This window comes from Bombina bombina, chromosome 10, assembly GCF_027579735.1.
Source record: "Bombina bombina isolate aBomBom1 chromosome 10, aBomBom1.pri, whole genome shotgun sequence".
NCBI lineage: Eukaryota > Metazoa > Chordata > Amphibia > Anura > Bombinatoridae > Bombina > Bombina bombina.
Genome location: NC_069508.1, coordinates 86,312,374 through 86,329,706, shown reverse-complemented (window position 1 = coordinate 86,329,706; position 17,333 = coordinate 86,312,374). Strand labels below are relative to the sequence as shown.

Below are 17,333 nucleotides of genomic sequence, written 5' to 3'. Positions count from 1 at the left end.
AACTTTTAGCAAAGGTTTGTTCCCATTAGTAAAATAACAATAATTAAATTTGACATAAAAAATACAAAACAACGTTTTTATTCACAGTCACTATAAGAATTCTCACAGCTCTGCTGAGAGAATTTACCTCCCTTAAAAGAAGTTTGAAGACCCCTGAGATCTGTCAGAGATGAACCGGATCATGCAGGAAATATAAAAGTAACTGACTGGAATTTTTTGATGCGTAGCAAAGAGCGCCAAAAACGGCCCCTCCCTCTCCCACACAGCAGTGAAGAGAAACGAAACTGTCACAATAAAAGCAAAAAAGGCTGCCAAGTGGAAAATAATGCCCAAATATTTATTCACACAGTACCTCAGCAATGTAAACGATTCTACATTCCAGTAAAAACGTTTAACATGATAAAAGGATTAGTGACCTTTAACAGAGTAGTTCCGGTGAAATACCATCCCCAGAATACTGAAGTGTATACATACATGTCATTTTAACGGTATGGCAGGATTTTCTCATCAATTCCATTCAGAAAATAAAAAACTGCTACATACCTCAATGCAGATTCATCTGCCCGCTGTCCCCTGATCTGAAGCCTTTACCTCCCTCAGATGGCCGAGAACAGCAATATGATCTTAACAACTCCGGTTAAAATCATAGTAAAAAACTCTGGCAGATTCTTCCTCAAACTCTGCCAGAGAAGTAATAACACGCTCCGGTGCTATTGTAAAATAACAAACTTTTGATTGAAGTCATAAAAACTAAGTATAATCACCATAGTCCTCTCACACATCCTATCTAGTCGTTGGGTGCAAGAGAATGACTGGGACTGACGTAGAGGGGAGGAGCTATATGCAGCTCTGCTGGGTGAATCCTCTTGCATTTCCTGTTGGGGAGGAGTTATATCCCAGAAGTAATGATGACCCGTGGACTGATCACACATAACAGAAGAAACCAGGTTTAGTACGTAAAACCACCTTATCTGCATGGAACACCAGATAAGGAGGAGAACACTGCAGAGCAGATAATTCTGAGACTCTTCTAGCAGAAGAAATCGCAACTAAAAACAAAACTTTCCAAGATAATAACTTAATATCAACGGAATGTAAGGGTTCAAACGGAACCCCCTGAAGAACTGAAAGAACTAAATTGAGACTCCAAGGAGGAGTCAAAGGTTTGTAAACAGGCTTGATTCTAACCAGAGCCTGAACAAAGGCTTGAACATCTGGCACAGCTGCCAGCTTTTTGTGAAGTAATACCGACAAGGCAGAAATCTGTCCCTTCAGGGAACTTGCAGATAATCCTTTTTCCAATCCTTCTTGAAGGAAGGATAGAATCCTAGGAATCTTAACCTTGTCCCAAGGGAATCCTTTAGATTCACACCAACAGATATATTTTTTCCAAATTTTGTGGTAAATCTTTCTAGTCACAGGCTTTCTGGCCTGAACAAGAGTATCGATAACAGAATCTGAGAATCCTCGCTTCGATAAAATCAAGCGTTCAATCTCCAAGCAGTCAGCTGGAGTGAAACCAGATTCGGATGTTCGAACGGACCCTGAACAAGAAGGTCTCGTCTCAAAGGTAGCTTCCAAGGTGGAGCCGATGACATATTCACCAGATCTGCATACCAAGTCCTGCGTGGCCACGCAGGAGCTATCAAGATCACCGACGCCCTCTCCTGCTTGATCCTGGCTATCAGCCTGGGGATGAGAGGAAATGGCGGGAACACATAAGCTAGTTTGAAGGTCCAAGGTGCTACTAGTGCATCCACTAGAGCCGCCTTGGGATCCCTGGATCTGGCCCCGAAGCAAGGAACTTTGAAGTTCTGACGAGAGGCCATCAGATCCATGTCTGGAATGCCCCACAGGTGAGTGACTTGGGCAAAGATTTCCGGATGGAGTTCCCACTCCCCCGGATGCAATGTCTGCCGACTCAGAAAATCCGCTTCCCAATTTTCCACTCCTGGGATGTGGATAGCAGACAGGTGGCAGGAGTGAGACTCCGCCCAAAGAATAATTTTGGTTACTTCTTCCATCGCTAGGGAACTCCTTGTTCCCCCCTGATGGTTGATGTACGCAACAGTCGTCATGTTGTCTGATTGAAACCGTATGAACCTGGTCCTCGCAAGCTGGGGCCAGGCCTGGAGAGCATTGAATATCGCTCTCAGTTCCAGAATATTTATCGGTAGAAGAGATTCTTCCCGAGACCAAAGACCCTGAGCTTTCAGGGATCCCCAGACCGCGCCCCAGCCTATCAGACTGGCGTCGGTCGTGACAATGACCCACTCTGGTCTGTGGAACATCATCCCTTGAGACAGATTGTCCAGGGACAGCCACCAACGGAGTGAGTCTCTGGTCCTCTGATTTACTTGTATCTTCGGAGACAAGTCTGTATAGTCCCCATTCCACTGACTGAGCATGCACAGTTGTAATGGTCTTAGATGAATGCGCGCAAAAGGAACTATGTCCATCGCCGCCACCATCAACCCGATCACTTCCATGCACTGAGCTATGGAAGGAAGAGGAACGGAATGAAGTATCCGACAAGAGTCCAGAAGCTTTGTTTTTCTGGCCTCTGTTAGAAAGATCCTCATTTCTAAGGAGTCTATAATTGTTCCCAAGAAGGGAACCCTTGTTGACGGGGATAGAGAACTCTTTTCCACGTTCACTTTCCAGCCGTGAGATCTGAGAAAGGCCAGGACAATGTCCGTGTGAGCCTTTGCTTGAGGAAGGGACGACGCTTGAATCAGAATGTCGTCCAGGTAAGGTACTACTGCAATGCCCCTTGGTCTTAGCACCGCTAGAAGGGACCCTAGTACCTTTGTGAAAATCCTTGGAGCAGTGGCTAATCCGAAAGGAAGCGCCACGAACTGGTAATGTTTGTCCAGGAATGCAAACCTTAGGAACCGATGATGTTCCTTGTGGATAGGAATATGTAGATACGCATCCTTTAAATCCACCGTGGTCATGAATTGACCTTCCTGGATGGAAGGAAGGATAGTTCGAATGGTTTCCATCTTGAACGATGGGACCTTGAGAAATTTGTTTAAGATCTTGAGATCTAGGATTGGTCTGAACGTTCCCTCTTTTTTGGGAACTATGAACAGATTGGAGTAGAACCCCATCCCTTGTTCTCTTAATGGAACAGGATGAATCACTCCCATTTTTAACAGGTCTTCTACACAATGTAAGAACGCCTGTCTTTTTATGTGGTCTGAAGACAACTGCGACCTGTGGAACCTCCCCCTTGGGGGAAGTCCCTTGAATTCCAGAAGATAACCCTGGGAGACTATTTCTAGCGCCCAAGGATCCAGAACATCTCTTGCCCAAGCCTGAGCGAAGAGAGAGAGTCTGCCCCCCACCAGATCCGGTCCCGGATCGGGGGCCAATATTTCATGCTGTCTTGGTAGCAGTGGCAGGTTTCTTGGCCTGCTTTCCCTTGTTCCAGCCTTGCATTGGTCTCCAAGCTGGCTTGGCCTGAGAAGTATTACCCTCTTGCTTAGAGGACGTAGCACCTTGGGCTGGTCCGTTTTTACGAAAGGGACGAAAATTAGGTCTATTTTTTGCCTTGAAAGGCCGATCCTGAGGAAGGGCGTGGCCCTTACCCCCAGTGATATCAGAGATAATCTCTTTCAAGTCAGGACCAAACAGCGTTTTCCCCTTGAAAGGAATGTTTAGTAGCTTGTTCTTGGAAGACGCATCAGCCGACCAAGATTTCAACCAAAGCGCTCTGCGCGCCACAATAGCAAACCCAGAGTTCTTAGCCGCTAACTTAGCCAATTGCAAAGAGGCGTCTAGAGTGAAAGAATTAGCCAATTTGAGAGCATTGATTCTGTCCATAATCTCCTCATAAGGAGGAGAGTCACTATCGAGCACCTTAAGCAGTTCATCAAACCAGAAATATGCGGCTGTAGTGACAGGGACAATGCATGAAATGGGTTGTAGAAGGTAACCCTGCTGAACAAACATCTTTTTAAGCAAACCTTCTAATTTTTTATCCATAGGATCTTTGAAAGCACAACTATCCTCTATGGGAATAGTGGTGCGTTTGTTTAAAGTAGAAACCGCTCCCTCGACCTTGGGGACTGACTGCCATAAGTCCTTTCTGGGGTCGACCATAGGAAACAATTTTTTAAATATGGGGGGAGGGACGAAAGGAATACCGGGCCTTTCCCATTCTTTATTAACAATGTCCGCCACCCGCTTGGGTATAGGAAAAGCTTCTGGGAGCCCCGGCACCTCTAGGAACTTGTCCATTTTACATAGTTTCTCTGGGATGACTAAATTTTCACAATCATCCAGAGTGGATAATACCTCCTTAAGCAAAATGCGGAGATGTTCCAATTTAAATTTAAATGTAATCACATCAGATTCAGCCTGCTGAGAAATGTTCCCTAAATCAGTAATTTCTCCCTCAGACAAAACCTCCCTGGCCCCCTCAGATTGGGTTAGGGGCCCTTCAGAGATATTAATATCAGCGTCGTCATGCTCTTCAGTAACTAAAACAGAGCAGCCACGCTTACGCTGACAAGGGTTCATTTTGGCTAAAATGTTTTTGACAGAATTATCCATTACAGCCGTTAATTGTTGCATAGTAAGGAGTATTGGCGCGCTAGATGTACTAGGGGCCTCCTGAGTGGGCAAGACTCGTGTAGACGAAGGAGGGAATGATGCAGTACCATGCTTACTCCCCTCACTTGAGGAATCATCTTGGGCATCATTGTCATTATCACATAAATCACATTTATTTAAATGAATAGGAATTCTGGCTTCCCCACATTCAGAACACAGTCTATCTGGTAGTTCAGACATGTTAAACAGGCATAAACTTGATAAGAAAGTACAAAAAACGTTTTAAAATAAAACCGTTACTGTCACTTTAAATTTTAAACTGAACACACTTTATTACTGCAATTGCGAAAAAACATGAAGGAATTGTTCAAAATTCACCAAATTTTCACCACAGCGTCTTAAAGCCTTGAAAATATTGCACACCAATTTTGGAAGCTTTAACCCTTAAAATAACGGAACCGGAGCCGTTTTAAGCTTTAAACCCCTTTACAGTCCCTGGTATCTGCTTTGCTGAGACCCAACCAAACCCAAAGGGGAATACGATACCAAATGACGCCTTCAGAAGTCTTTTATAAGTATCAGAGCTCCTCTCACATGCGACTGCATGCCATGCCTCTCAAAAACAAGTGCGCAACACCGGCGCGAAAATGAGACTCTGCCTATGCTTTGGGAAAGCCCCTAAAGAATAAGGTGTCTAAAACAGTGCCTGCCGATATTATTAAATCAAAATACCCAGAATAAATGATTCCTCAAGGCTAAATAAGTGTTAATATCAATCGATTTAGCCCAAAAAAAGTCTACAGTTTAAATAAGCCCTTGTGAAGCCCTTATTTACAATCGTAATAAACATGGCTTACCGGATCCCATAGGGAAAATGACAGCTTCCAGCATTACATCGTCTTGTTAGAATGTGTCATACCTCAAGCAGCAAGGGACTGCAAACTGTTCCCCCAACTGAAGTTAATTGCTCTCAACAGTCCTGTGTGGAACAGCCATGGATTTTAGTTACGGTTGCTAAAATCATTTTCCTCATACAAACAGAATTCTTCATCTCTTTTCTGTTTCTGAGTAAATAGTACGTACCAGCACTATTTGAAAATAACAAACTCTTGATTGAATAATGAAAAACTACAGTTAAACACTAAAAAACTCTAAGCCATCTCCGCGGAGATGTTGCCTGTACAACGGCAAAGAGAATGACTGGGGTAGGCGGAGCCTAGGAGGGATCATGTGACCAGCTTTGCTGGGCTCTTTGCCATTTCCTGTTGGGGAAGAGAATATCCCACAAGTAAGGATGACGCCGTGGACCGGACACACCTATGTTGGAGAAAACCGTTTTAAAACAAAACCGTTACTGTCTCTTTAAATTTTAAACAGAGCACACTTTATTACTGAATATGTAAAAAAATATGAAGGAATTGTTCAAAATTTACCAAAATTTCACCACAGTGTCTTAAAGCATTAAAAGTATTGCACACCAATTTTCAGAGCTTTAACCCTTAAAATAACGAAACCGGTTACAGATTTAACCCCTATACAGTCCCAGCTACAGTCTTTGCTGTGACTTTACCAAGCCCAGAGGGGAATACGATACCAAATGACGCCTTCTAGGAACTTTTCCAACCACTTTCAGGTCCTCACACATGCATCTGCATGTCTTGTCTCAAAAACAACTGCGCAGTAATGGCGCGAAAATGAGGCTCAGCCTACAACTGGGAAGGCCCTTCCTGACTGGAAAAGGTGTCTAACATAGTGCCTGACGTTAAAAAACGTTCCCCAAGTTTATAAGTGTGAATTATCAGCATAAACATGTATAAAATGTCCAAATAAAGCAATCGATTTAGCCCATAAAAAAGTGTCTACCAGTTTTATAGCCCATATTAAGCCCTTTATTCAGTTTGAGACTAAGAAAATGGCTTACCGGTCCCCATGAGGGGAAATGACAGCCTTCCAGCATTACACAGTCTTGTTAGAAATATGGCTAGTCATACCTTAAGCAGAAAAGTCTGCTAACTGTTTCCCCCAACTGAAGTTACTTCATCTCAACAGTCCTACGTGGAAACAGCAATCGATTTTAGTTACTGTCTGCTAAAATCATCTTCCTCTCACAAACAGAAATCTTCATCTTTTTCTGTTTCAGAGTAAATAGTACATACCAGCACTATTTTAAAATAACAAACTCTTGATAGTAGAATAAAAAAACTACAACTAAACACCACATACTCTTAACCATCTCCGTGGAGATGTTGCCTGTGCAACGGCAAAGAGAATGACTGGGGTGGGCGGAGCATAGGAGGGACTATATGGCCAGCTTTGCTGGGACTCTTTGCCATTTCCTGTTGGGGAAGAGATATTCCCACAAGTAAGGATGACGCCGTGGACCGGACACACCAATGTTGAAGAAAGTTGTTTAAAACTTCATGCTCTATCTAAATCATAACAGAGAAAAAAAATGTAGGTTTTATATCCCTTTAAAGTGAATGTAATTTTTGATGCAAAAGTGCCCGGTTTTTAAAAATTTGATTAAAAACAGGGGAACTTAAATTCATCAAAATTTACATTTCACTCGTTGTGAAAAAATACTTACCTTTTAAACTTGACAGCAGCTCCAGCTTCCCCCGGTCGTCGCAAGCCATTTCTGACGTCAGAAATGATGGATGGGTCATCCTTCAATCACTGTTTCCCCCCGGGGGAATCAGTGTCTGATTCAACGCCGAGATTGGATGAAGCCGGATTCCTCATTTTAGACCCAGGAAAAGGCTTTGCGACAGGCGGAGGAAGCTGGAGCGGCTGTCAAGTTTAAAAGGTAAGTATTTTTTCACAACACGAGTGAAATGTAAATTTTGATGAATTAAAATTTTTATGAATTTTTAAAAAACGGGTACTTTAGGATCAAAATTTACATTCCAATTCACCACTACTAGCATTTTCATAGTTCTTTGCAATAGCAATATAGCAGTTAAGCAGATTACAAGTAAAACTTATTACAGATCTAAAAGTATCCTGTTTAAGGAGTTGATACTTGCAACAGAATCTAGCCTATAAATGCAAACATTCTTATTGTGTTATGATCTCAGAGTTCGAGATTTGCTAACTTCATTTAAAAGAGCAGCATACTCCAGAATTTGTATTGTTAAAAAAAGATAGATATTCCCTTTATTACACATTACCCAGTTTTGTATAACAAAAACTCTGTAATTACCTTGTATCTAAGCCTCTGCAGACTGTCCCCTTATTTCAGTTCTTTTGAAAGACTTGCATTTTAGCCAATCAGTTCTGACTCAAATAACTCCATGGGAGTGAGCACAATGTTATCTATATGGCACATATGAACTAGCACTGTCTGTGAAAAACTGTCAAAATACACTGAGATAAAAGGTGGCCTGCAAAGGCTCATAAGCATATGAGCCTACATAGGTTTAGCGTTCAACAAAGTATGCCAAGAGAACAAAGCAAATTTGATGATAAAAGTAAATTGGAAAGTTGTTTAAAATTGCATGTATGATACACTCAGTTTCTTTGAGAGTGAAAGAACAATTGGCAAAGATAAAATATGTGAAAAACAGACAAAATAACATTTGTGCGTTCCATTGTTTACTGTGTTTAAAGGGATAATAAACACCAAAAATGTTATTGTTTAAAAAGATAATCTCTTTATTTACCATTCCCCAGTTCTGCATAACCAATACTGTTATAGAAATATACTTTTTACCTCTGTAATTACCTTGTATCTAAGCTTCTGCTGACTGCCTCCTTATCTCAGATCTTTTGACAGACTTGCATTTCAGGTAATTAGTGCTGACTCTTAAAATAACTCCACGTGCATGAGCACAATGTTATCTATATAACATACATGAACTAACGCCCTCAAACTGTGCAAAACTGTCGAATGCATTCAAATAAGAGGCGGTCTTCAAGGGCTTAGAAATTAGCATATGAGCCCACCTAGGTTTGGCTTTCAACTAAGAATACAAAGACAATAAAGCAAATTTGATGATAAAAGAAAATTAGAAAGTTGTTTAAAATGACATGCCCTATCTGAATCATGAAAGCTTAATTTGGACTTTAAATATGAATGCCCCTTTACAACACTCATGTATACAGAGAAACATTGCAGGTATAAAAGACTTAAATTAGACCTGTGTGATAAAAATTTTTTAACCCTTTAAAATGTGTTAGGAGATATCAGTGTTAACAGAAACATGCTCAAGGAACTACCTTATGAACGTTTATACATATTTTGACTGAACTGTATAGCTGCATAGTATTGGAAGGACTTACAGAACCCCTGAACTGATCTCACATTCAATGAGCTTGATATAGCTCCTTTTTATTAAGCTAAATCTAGTGAGTTTACATCCTACTTGCACAAGCAGCAATACATTCTAAAAAATTTACTAAGCAATATATATTTTCTGCTTTACTGTAGAAAAAAACATGGACATTAAGAGAAAGATTCTTTATAGTTCAGGAGTGCAAGGAATGATTTTGGGAGTGACTACAAGTCCCCTTTCTCGTCAACCTAAGGAAGCTTTCTACCACCTAAAAACTATACTTAGCTCATATCTGATTCATGTTTCTCAGTTTACTAGTTTAGACTAACCCAGATGTCATAATGTATGCTTCAAATCCATCTCTATCTTTGCAAAGACCCATATTTATATGCTTTAAAAATTGTAGTGGGGGAGGGGGGGGGTACAATTATTCTCCAACACATTTTTCTGGAATATAACTACAAGTAAATCCATAATAACCTTTTCTTCATGTGTGCATTCTTCAAAGACTGCATCTTCCACTACTTGCCCCAATGACGTAGTATCTGAAGATTCCTCTTTTTCATGGACTGCCTGCTGCTCAATTTCCTCCTGTCACATTAGAAAAAGAACAAAAAACAACACATATATATATCTATATATCTATCTCATACAAGGAAAAAAATAGAAATAATCAAATCAGACGTATCATATCTAGGAAAATGGAGAATGTTATCTTTGAATGTTTCAACTAAGAGCCTTGGAGATTCATACAGAGAATGGATCCACCTCTGAAACCTATCATCATCCTACAGGATGGGACAATTGTTCACGGTGAGAGACACTGCTCTGTTTTATTCACCTGCTGTTTTCCACCATTGAACTTTTAGACTTTTATGGTTTTACCATACAACGGACTTTACTAACGGTATTACATCTACGCCATTTTTAGGAGCAACTTGTCACTGGTTTACTTGTATATAATATTGTTTTATTATTTATTATCTATTCACATTATTTACTTTTTAGTTTATTTTAATCACATCTATGAGGGGATCTTAGCGCAGAAAGTTTCTATTTCTATGTACAGCTATTCCATATATTACTAATTCGTACATTGGAGGATAGTTGTGCAGTAAAGGTACCCACAACCCAGAAGACAATCATACAGCTAGTCACACTATAAATGCCCAAAGTCTAAAAGCTTGAGAACAGCCTCAGGCCATTTACAGGCTTACATTATTTTTTCATGACTGTTACAGAAAAAAAAAAGTCATGTCACACACAATTTCATACGTTTGGATTCACACGCAGATTTTAAACCTTACAAAAACAATATTGTAATAGATGAATGAAAGGTCATCTACATTTTGCAGGTCAACACACTGCCAGATCACAAAATCTTTGGTCAGGGTGACCTCTCTCACATTTGATACAGTGTAAAGGTCACCAAAACTGTATATCTGAAGAGATAACAAGTATACCTAACATGAAAATCAACAAACAATTTTTACAGAATGAGCAAAAAAATAGCTCAAAATTAGCTTTATTGAAAATTGAAGGATACCTCTAGTGGGGAAAAAAACCAAAATCCTGTTATTCTAAAGAAGCTAGTTCACTATGATATATTTTAATATTGTTCTCAAACATAAGTACAGACATGAAACAGTTACAGTCAAATGATATGTATATCAATGATTAATATACTAAAAGGTCTGTAATACCTCAATGGCATTAGGTAATCTACAGATTATACATTAATGCTGTTTGTAAATGCTGTAAAACAAGTTGACAACATTACGTTTACTCACTAAAGCATTAAATTATTATGTGTAAAGAGAAACACCAGCAGCAATTGGTCAACTTCTCACCCTCAGTTCTGTGACAACCTCAGTTCAGACTGTGACAAAGAAAGGTGTGTAAATACTCATCATATAGTTACCTTCCTACTTGTGGTCTCATCTGCAGGGATTAAGCCATCATTCTGTGCAGCCTGTGACTTGAGAGAGAAGTTTTCCTCATTGCATAACACATACCAATATGGAAACCTAGCAAAATAAATTATAAACATATTTTAAAGCAATATACTTAAAATATAATACAAAAGACATTCATATGCTTATTAAATCAGCTTTTCCCTGCCCCTTCCACCTATACAGCTGTAGTAGATGGCAGAATCAAGTGTGCTTGCTAGTTAGTGTCAATTCAAATTTGAAATGTTTGTACTTTACATTTTTTCATTAAAAACAATATTTAGCATGTGTAATTGTTGAATTGCATTAAATGTTTTAGCTACAAGGACTAACACGTTTACATTTTGTTATATAAAAACAGTCTTGAATAACTGATAAGAATTCAAACTTTGCACACACACACAAACATACATACATTTCCATTAAATCGGAGGAAGTTCATACAGAAACACAGCATTGCTTGAAGTTAAAAAAATAGTTTTAAAATTTAAAAAAGGACAGGAAAGTCAAAATTAAACCTGTATGATTCATTTTGATTGGATGGGTTGTGCAACTGCGTGGGAGCTGATTTTTTTGCTGATTAAAATAACCTGTCAAATCAAAAAACAGAATTTATGCTTACCTGATAAATTACTTTCTCCAACGGTGTGTCCGGTCCACGGCGTCATCCATTACTTGTGGGATATTCTCCTCCCCCACAGGGAAAGGCAAGGAGAGCACACAGCAAGAGCTGTCCATATAGTCCCTCCCAGGCTCCGCCCCCCCAGTCATTCGACCGACGGTTAGGAGAAAAAAAGGAGAAACTATAGGGTGCCGTGGTGACTGTAGTGTATAGAGAGAGAAATTTTTCAAACCTGATTAAAAAAACAGGGCGGGCCGTGGACCGGACACACCGTTGGAGAAAGTAATTTATCAGGTAAGCATAAATTCTGTTTTCTCCAACATTGGTGTATCCGGTCCACGGCGTCATCCATTACTTGTGGGAACCAATACCAAAGCTTTAGGACACGGATGAAGGGAGGGAGCAAATCAGGTTACCTAAACAGAAGGCACCACGGCTTGCAAAACCTTTCTCCCAAAAATAGCCTCCGAAGAAGCAAAAAGTATCAAATTTGTAGAATTTGGCAAAAGAGTGCAGAGAAGACCAAGTTGCTGCCTCACATATCTGATCAACAGAAGCCTCGTTCTTGAAGGCCCATGTGGAAGCCACAGCCCTAGTAGAGTGAGCTGTGATTCGTTTAGGAGGCTGCCGTCCGGCAGTCTCATAAGCCAATCGGATAATGCTTTTCAGCCAGAAAGAAAGAGAGGTAGCAGTAGCTTTTTGTCCTCTCCTCTTACCAGAATAAACGACAAACAAAAAAGAAGTTTTGTCTGAAGTCCTTTGTTGCTTCTAAATAGAACTTTAAAGCACGGACTACATCTAAATGGTGTAACAAATGTTCCTTCTTTGAAACTGGATTCGGACACAAAGAAGGGACAACTATTTCCTGGTTAATATTCTTGTTGGAAACAACTTTTGGAAGAAAACCAGGCTTGGTACACAAAACAACCTTATCTGAATGGAACACCAGATAGGGTGGATCACACTGCAAAGCAGATAGTTCAGAAACTCTTCTAGCAGGAGAAATAGCAACCAAAAACAGAACTTTCCAAGATAGTAACTTGATATCTATGGAATGTAAGGGTTCAAATGGAACCCCTTGAAGAACTGAAAAAACTAAATTTAGACTCCAGGGAGGAGTCAAAGGTCTGTAAACAGGTTTGATTCTGACCAAAGCCTGTACAAAAACTTGTACATCTGGCACAGCTGCCAGTCGTCTGTGTAACAAGACAGATAAAGCAGATCTCTGTCCTTTTAGAGAACTCGCTGACAATCCCTTATCCAAACCTTCTTGTTAGAAAGGAGAGGATCCTGGGAATATTAATCCATGAGAATCCCTTGGATTCACACCAACAGATATATCCTTTCCATATTTTATGGTAAATCCTTCTAGTCACAGGTTTTCTGGCTTGGACCAGAGTATCTATCACTGAATCTGAAAACCCGCGCTTGGATAAAATCAAGCGTTCAATTTCCAAGCAGTCAGCTGGAGAGAAACTAGATTTGGATGTTCGAATGGACCTTGCACTAGAAGATCCTGTCTCAAAGGTAGCTTCCATGGTGGAGCCGATGACATATTCACCAGGTCTGCATACCAAGTCCTGCGTGGCCACGCAGGAGCTATCAGAATCACTGAGGCCTTCTCCTGTTTGATCCTGGCTACAAGCCTGGGAAGGAGAGGGAACGGTGGAAATGCATAAGCTAGGTTAAACGACCAAGGCGTCACTAATGCATCCACTAGAGTCGCCTTGGGATCCCTGGATCTGGACCCATAGCAAGTTCTGACGAGACGCCATAAGATCCATGTCTGGAATGTCCCATAATTGAGTCAACTTGGCAAAAACCTCCGGGTGGAGTTCCCACTCCCCCGGATGGAAAGTCTGACGACTCAGATAATCCGCCTCCCAGTTGTCTACTCCTGGGATGTGAATTGCAGATAGATGGCAGGAGTGATCCTCCGCCCATTTGATGATCTTGGATACCTCTCTCATCGCCAAGGAACTCTTTGTTCCTCCCTGATGGTTGATGTAAGCTACAGTCGTCATGTTGTCTGACTGGAATCTTATGAATCCGGCCTTCGCTAGTTGAGGCCAAGCCCGGAGAGCATTGAATATCGCTCTCAGTTCTAGGATGTTTATCGGGAGAAGAGACTCTTCCCGAGACCATAGACCCTGAGCTTTCAGGGAATCCCAGACCGCACCCCAGCCTAATAGACTGGCGTCGGTCGTGACAATGACCCACTCTGGTCTGCGGAAACTCATTCCCTGAGACAGGTGATCCTGTGACAACCACCAACAGAGTGAGTCTCTGGTCATCTTGAATCTTTGGAGACAAGTCTGTATAGTCCCCATTCCACTGCTTCAGCATGCACAGTTGTAATGGTCTTAGATGAATTTGAGCAAAAGGAACTATGTCCATTGCTGCAACCATCAACCCTACTACTACCATGCACTGAGCTATGGAAGGCTGCAGAATAGAGTGAAGAACTTGACAAGCTTTGACTTTCTGACTTTTGTCAGGAAGATCTTCATTTTTAAAGAATCTATTATCGTTCCCAAGAAGGGAACTCTTGTCGACGGAGACAGGGAACTCTTTTCTACGTTCACCTTCCACCCGTGAGATATGAGAAAGGCTAGAACAATGTCTGTATGAGCCTTTGCTTTGGAAAGAGACGACGTTTGGATTAGAATGTCGTCCAGATAAGGTGCCACTGCAATACCCCTTGGTCTTAGAACCTCTAGAAGGGACCCTAGCACCTTTGAGAAAATCCTTGGATGATCTTTGTGGATAGGAATATGTAGATACGCATCCTTTAAATCCACGGTAGTCATAAATTGACCCTCCTGGATTGTAGATAAAATTGTTCGAATGGTTTCCATTTGAACGATGGAACTCTGAGAAATTTGTTTAGAATTTTTAAATCCAGAATTGGTCTGAAAATTCCCTCTTTTTTTGGAACTACAAACAGATTTGAGTAAAACCCCCGACCTTGTTCCACAGTTGGAACTGGGTGTATCACTCCCATCTTTAACAGGTCTTCTACACAATGTAAGAATGCCTGTCTCTTTATTTGGTTTGAAGATAAGTTAGACATGTGGAACCTTCCCCTTGAGGGTAGTTCCTTGAACTCCAGAAGAAAACCCTGAGAGACTATTTCTAGTGTCCAGGGATCCTGAACATCTCTTGCCTAAGCCTGAGCAAAGAGAGAGAGTCTGCCCCCTACTAGATCCGGTCCCGGATCGGGGGCTACCCCTTCATGCTGTTTTGGTAGCAGCAGCAGGCTTCTTGGCCTGTTTACCCTTGTTCTAGCCTTGCATTGATTTCCAAGCTGGTTTAGTCTGGGAAGCGTTACCCTCTTGTCTAGAGGCTGCCGAGTTGGAAGCCAGTCCGTTCCTGAAATTGCGAATGGAACGAAAATTGGACTTATTCTTAGCCTTGAAAGGTTTATCTTGTGGGAGGGCATGGCCCTTTCCCTCAGTGATGTCTGAAATAATCTCTTTCAATTCTGGCCCAAAAAGGGTCTTACCTTTGAAAGGGGTATTAAGCAATTTTGTCTTGGAAGATACATCCGCCGACCAAGACTTTAGCCAGAGCGCTCTACGCGCCCCAATTGTAAACCCTGAATTTTTCGCCGCTAACCTCGCTAACTGCAAAGCGGTGTCTAAAATAAAGGAATTAGCTAACTTAAGTGCGTGAATTCTGTCCATGACTTCCTCATACGGAGTCTCCCTACTGAGCGACTTTTCCAGTTCCTCGAACCAGATCCACGCCGCTGTAGTGACAGGAATAATGCACGAAATAGGTTAAAGGAGGTAACCTTGCTGTACAAAAATCTTTTTAAGCAAACCCTCCAATTTTTTATCCATAGGATCTTTGAAAGCACAATTGTCCTCAATAGGAATGGTCGTGCGCTTGGCTAGAGTAGAAACCGCCCCCTCGACCTTAGGGACTGTTTGCCATGTGTCCTTCCTGGGGTCGACCATAGGGAACAATTTCTTAAATATAGGAGGAGGGACAAAAGGTATGCCTGGCTTCTCCCACTCCTTATTCACTATGTCCGCCACCCGTTTAGGTATCGGAAAAGCATCAGGGTGCACCGGGACCTCAAGGAACTTGTCCATCTTGCACAATTTTTCTGGGTTGACCAGATTGTCACAATCATCCAGAGTAGATAGCACCTCCTTAAGTAATGCGAAGAGATGCTCTAATTTTGATTTAAATGTCACAACATCAGGTTCTGCCTGCTGAGAAATTCTACCTGTATCAGAAATTTCCCCATCTGACAAACCCTCCCTCACTGCCACTTCAGATTGGTGTGAGGGTATGACAGAAAAATTATCATCAGCGCCCTCCTGCTCTACAGTGTTTAAAACAGAGCAATCGCGCTTTCTCTGAAATGCTGGCATTTTGGATAAACTATTAGCTATGGAGTTATCCATTACTGCCGTCAATTGCTGCATAGTAACAAGCATTGGCGCGCTAGAAGTACTAGGGGTCGCCTGCGCGGGCATAACTGGTATAGACACAGAAGGAGATGATGTAGAACTATGTCTTCTTCCTTCATCTGAGGAATCATCCTGGGCAATTTTACAATTTGTGACAGTACTGTCCTTACTCTGTTTGGACGCTATGGCACAATTATCACACATATTTGAAGGGGGAACCACATTGGCTACCATACATACAGAACATGATCTATCTGAAGGTACAGACATGTTAAACTGGCTTAAACTGGTTAATAAAGCACAAAAACCGTTTTAAAACAAAACCGTTACTGTCTCTTTAAATGTTAAACAGGGCACACTTTATTACTGAATATGTGAAAAACTATGAAGGAATTATCCAATCTTTACCAAATTTTCACCACAGTGTCTTAATGCATTCAAAGTATTGCACCCCAATTTTCAAGCTGTTAACCCTTAAAATGTGGAAACCGGAGCCGTTTTTAATTTTAACCCCCTTACAGTCCCAGCTACAGCCTTTGCTGCGACTTCACCAATCCCAGGGGGGTATATGATATCAAATGAAGCCTTCTAGGAACGTTTTTAGTGGATTCCAGACCCACACACATGCAGCTGCATGTACTGTACTCAAAAGTAACTGCACAGTAATGGCGTGAAAATGAGGCTCTGCCTACTACAGAGAAAGGCCCTTCCTGACTGGGAAGGTGTCTTAACAAGTGCCTGGTGCTAAAAAACGTTCCCCAATGTTATAAAAGTGTGAAATTCAACTTCAAACTGCATATAATACTTAAATAAAGCAATCAATTTAGCCCTTAAGAGTGTCTACCAGTGTATAGCCCATAATAAGCCCTTTATTCTGTTTGAGACTAAGAAAATGGCTTACCAATCCCCATGAGGGAAAATGACAGCCTTCCAGCATTACACAGTCTTGTTAGAAAATGGCTAGTCATACCTTGAGCAGACAAGTCTGCAAACTGTTCCCCCCAACTGAAGTTATCTCATCTCAACAGTCCTGTGTGGGAACAGCAACTGATTTTAGTTACTGTCTGCTAAAATCATAATCCTCTTTTAAACAGAACTCTTCATCTCTTTCTGTTTCAGAGTAAATAGTACATACCAGCACTATTTTAAAATAACAAACTCTTGATAGAAGAATAAAAAACTACAACTAAACACCACAAACTCCTCACCATCCCCGAGGAGATGCTACTTGTTCAGAGCGGCAAGGAGAATGACTGGGGGGCGGAGCCTGGGAGGGACTATATGGACAGCTCTTGCTGTGTGCTCTCCTTGCCTTTCCCTGTGGGGGAGGAGAATATCCCACAAGTAATGGATGACGCCGTGGACCGGACACACCAATGTTGGAGAAACGTATATACTGCTTCACAGTGGAAGAACTGATCTATATTTAAAACCCATTGCTCCTTAAAAAAGTATGATTGGCTCTTCAGTGTTCTATTCATTTGTAAATCCCTGATTTATT

At 41.3% G+C, this 17,333-nt stretch overlaps 1 protein-coding gene across 3 annotated transcripts in view; it reads right to left on the bottom strand.

Annotated features, from left to right (window-relative positions):
- SUCO (SUN domain containing ossification factor) overlaps window positions 1-17,333 on the bottom strand; it is a 484,388-nt gene that overhangs the window by 417,396 nt on the left and 49,659 nt on the right. For all 3 annotated transcript variants that reach the window (XM_053693235.1, XM_053693236.1, XM_053693237.1), the window contains exons 2-3: window positions 10,756-10,861; window positions 9,315-9,425 (exon numbers count right to left, since the gene is read on the bottom strand). In XM_053693235.1, the coding sequence (XP_053549210.1) occupies window positions 9,315-9,425; window positions 10,756-10,861 (217 nt within the window). The remainder of the gene's footprint in view (window positions 1-9,314; window positions 9,426-10,755; window positions 10,862-17,333) is intronic.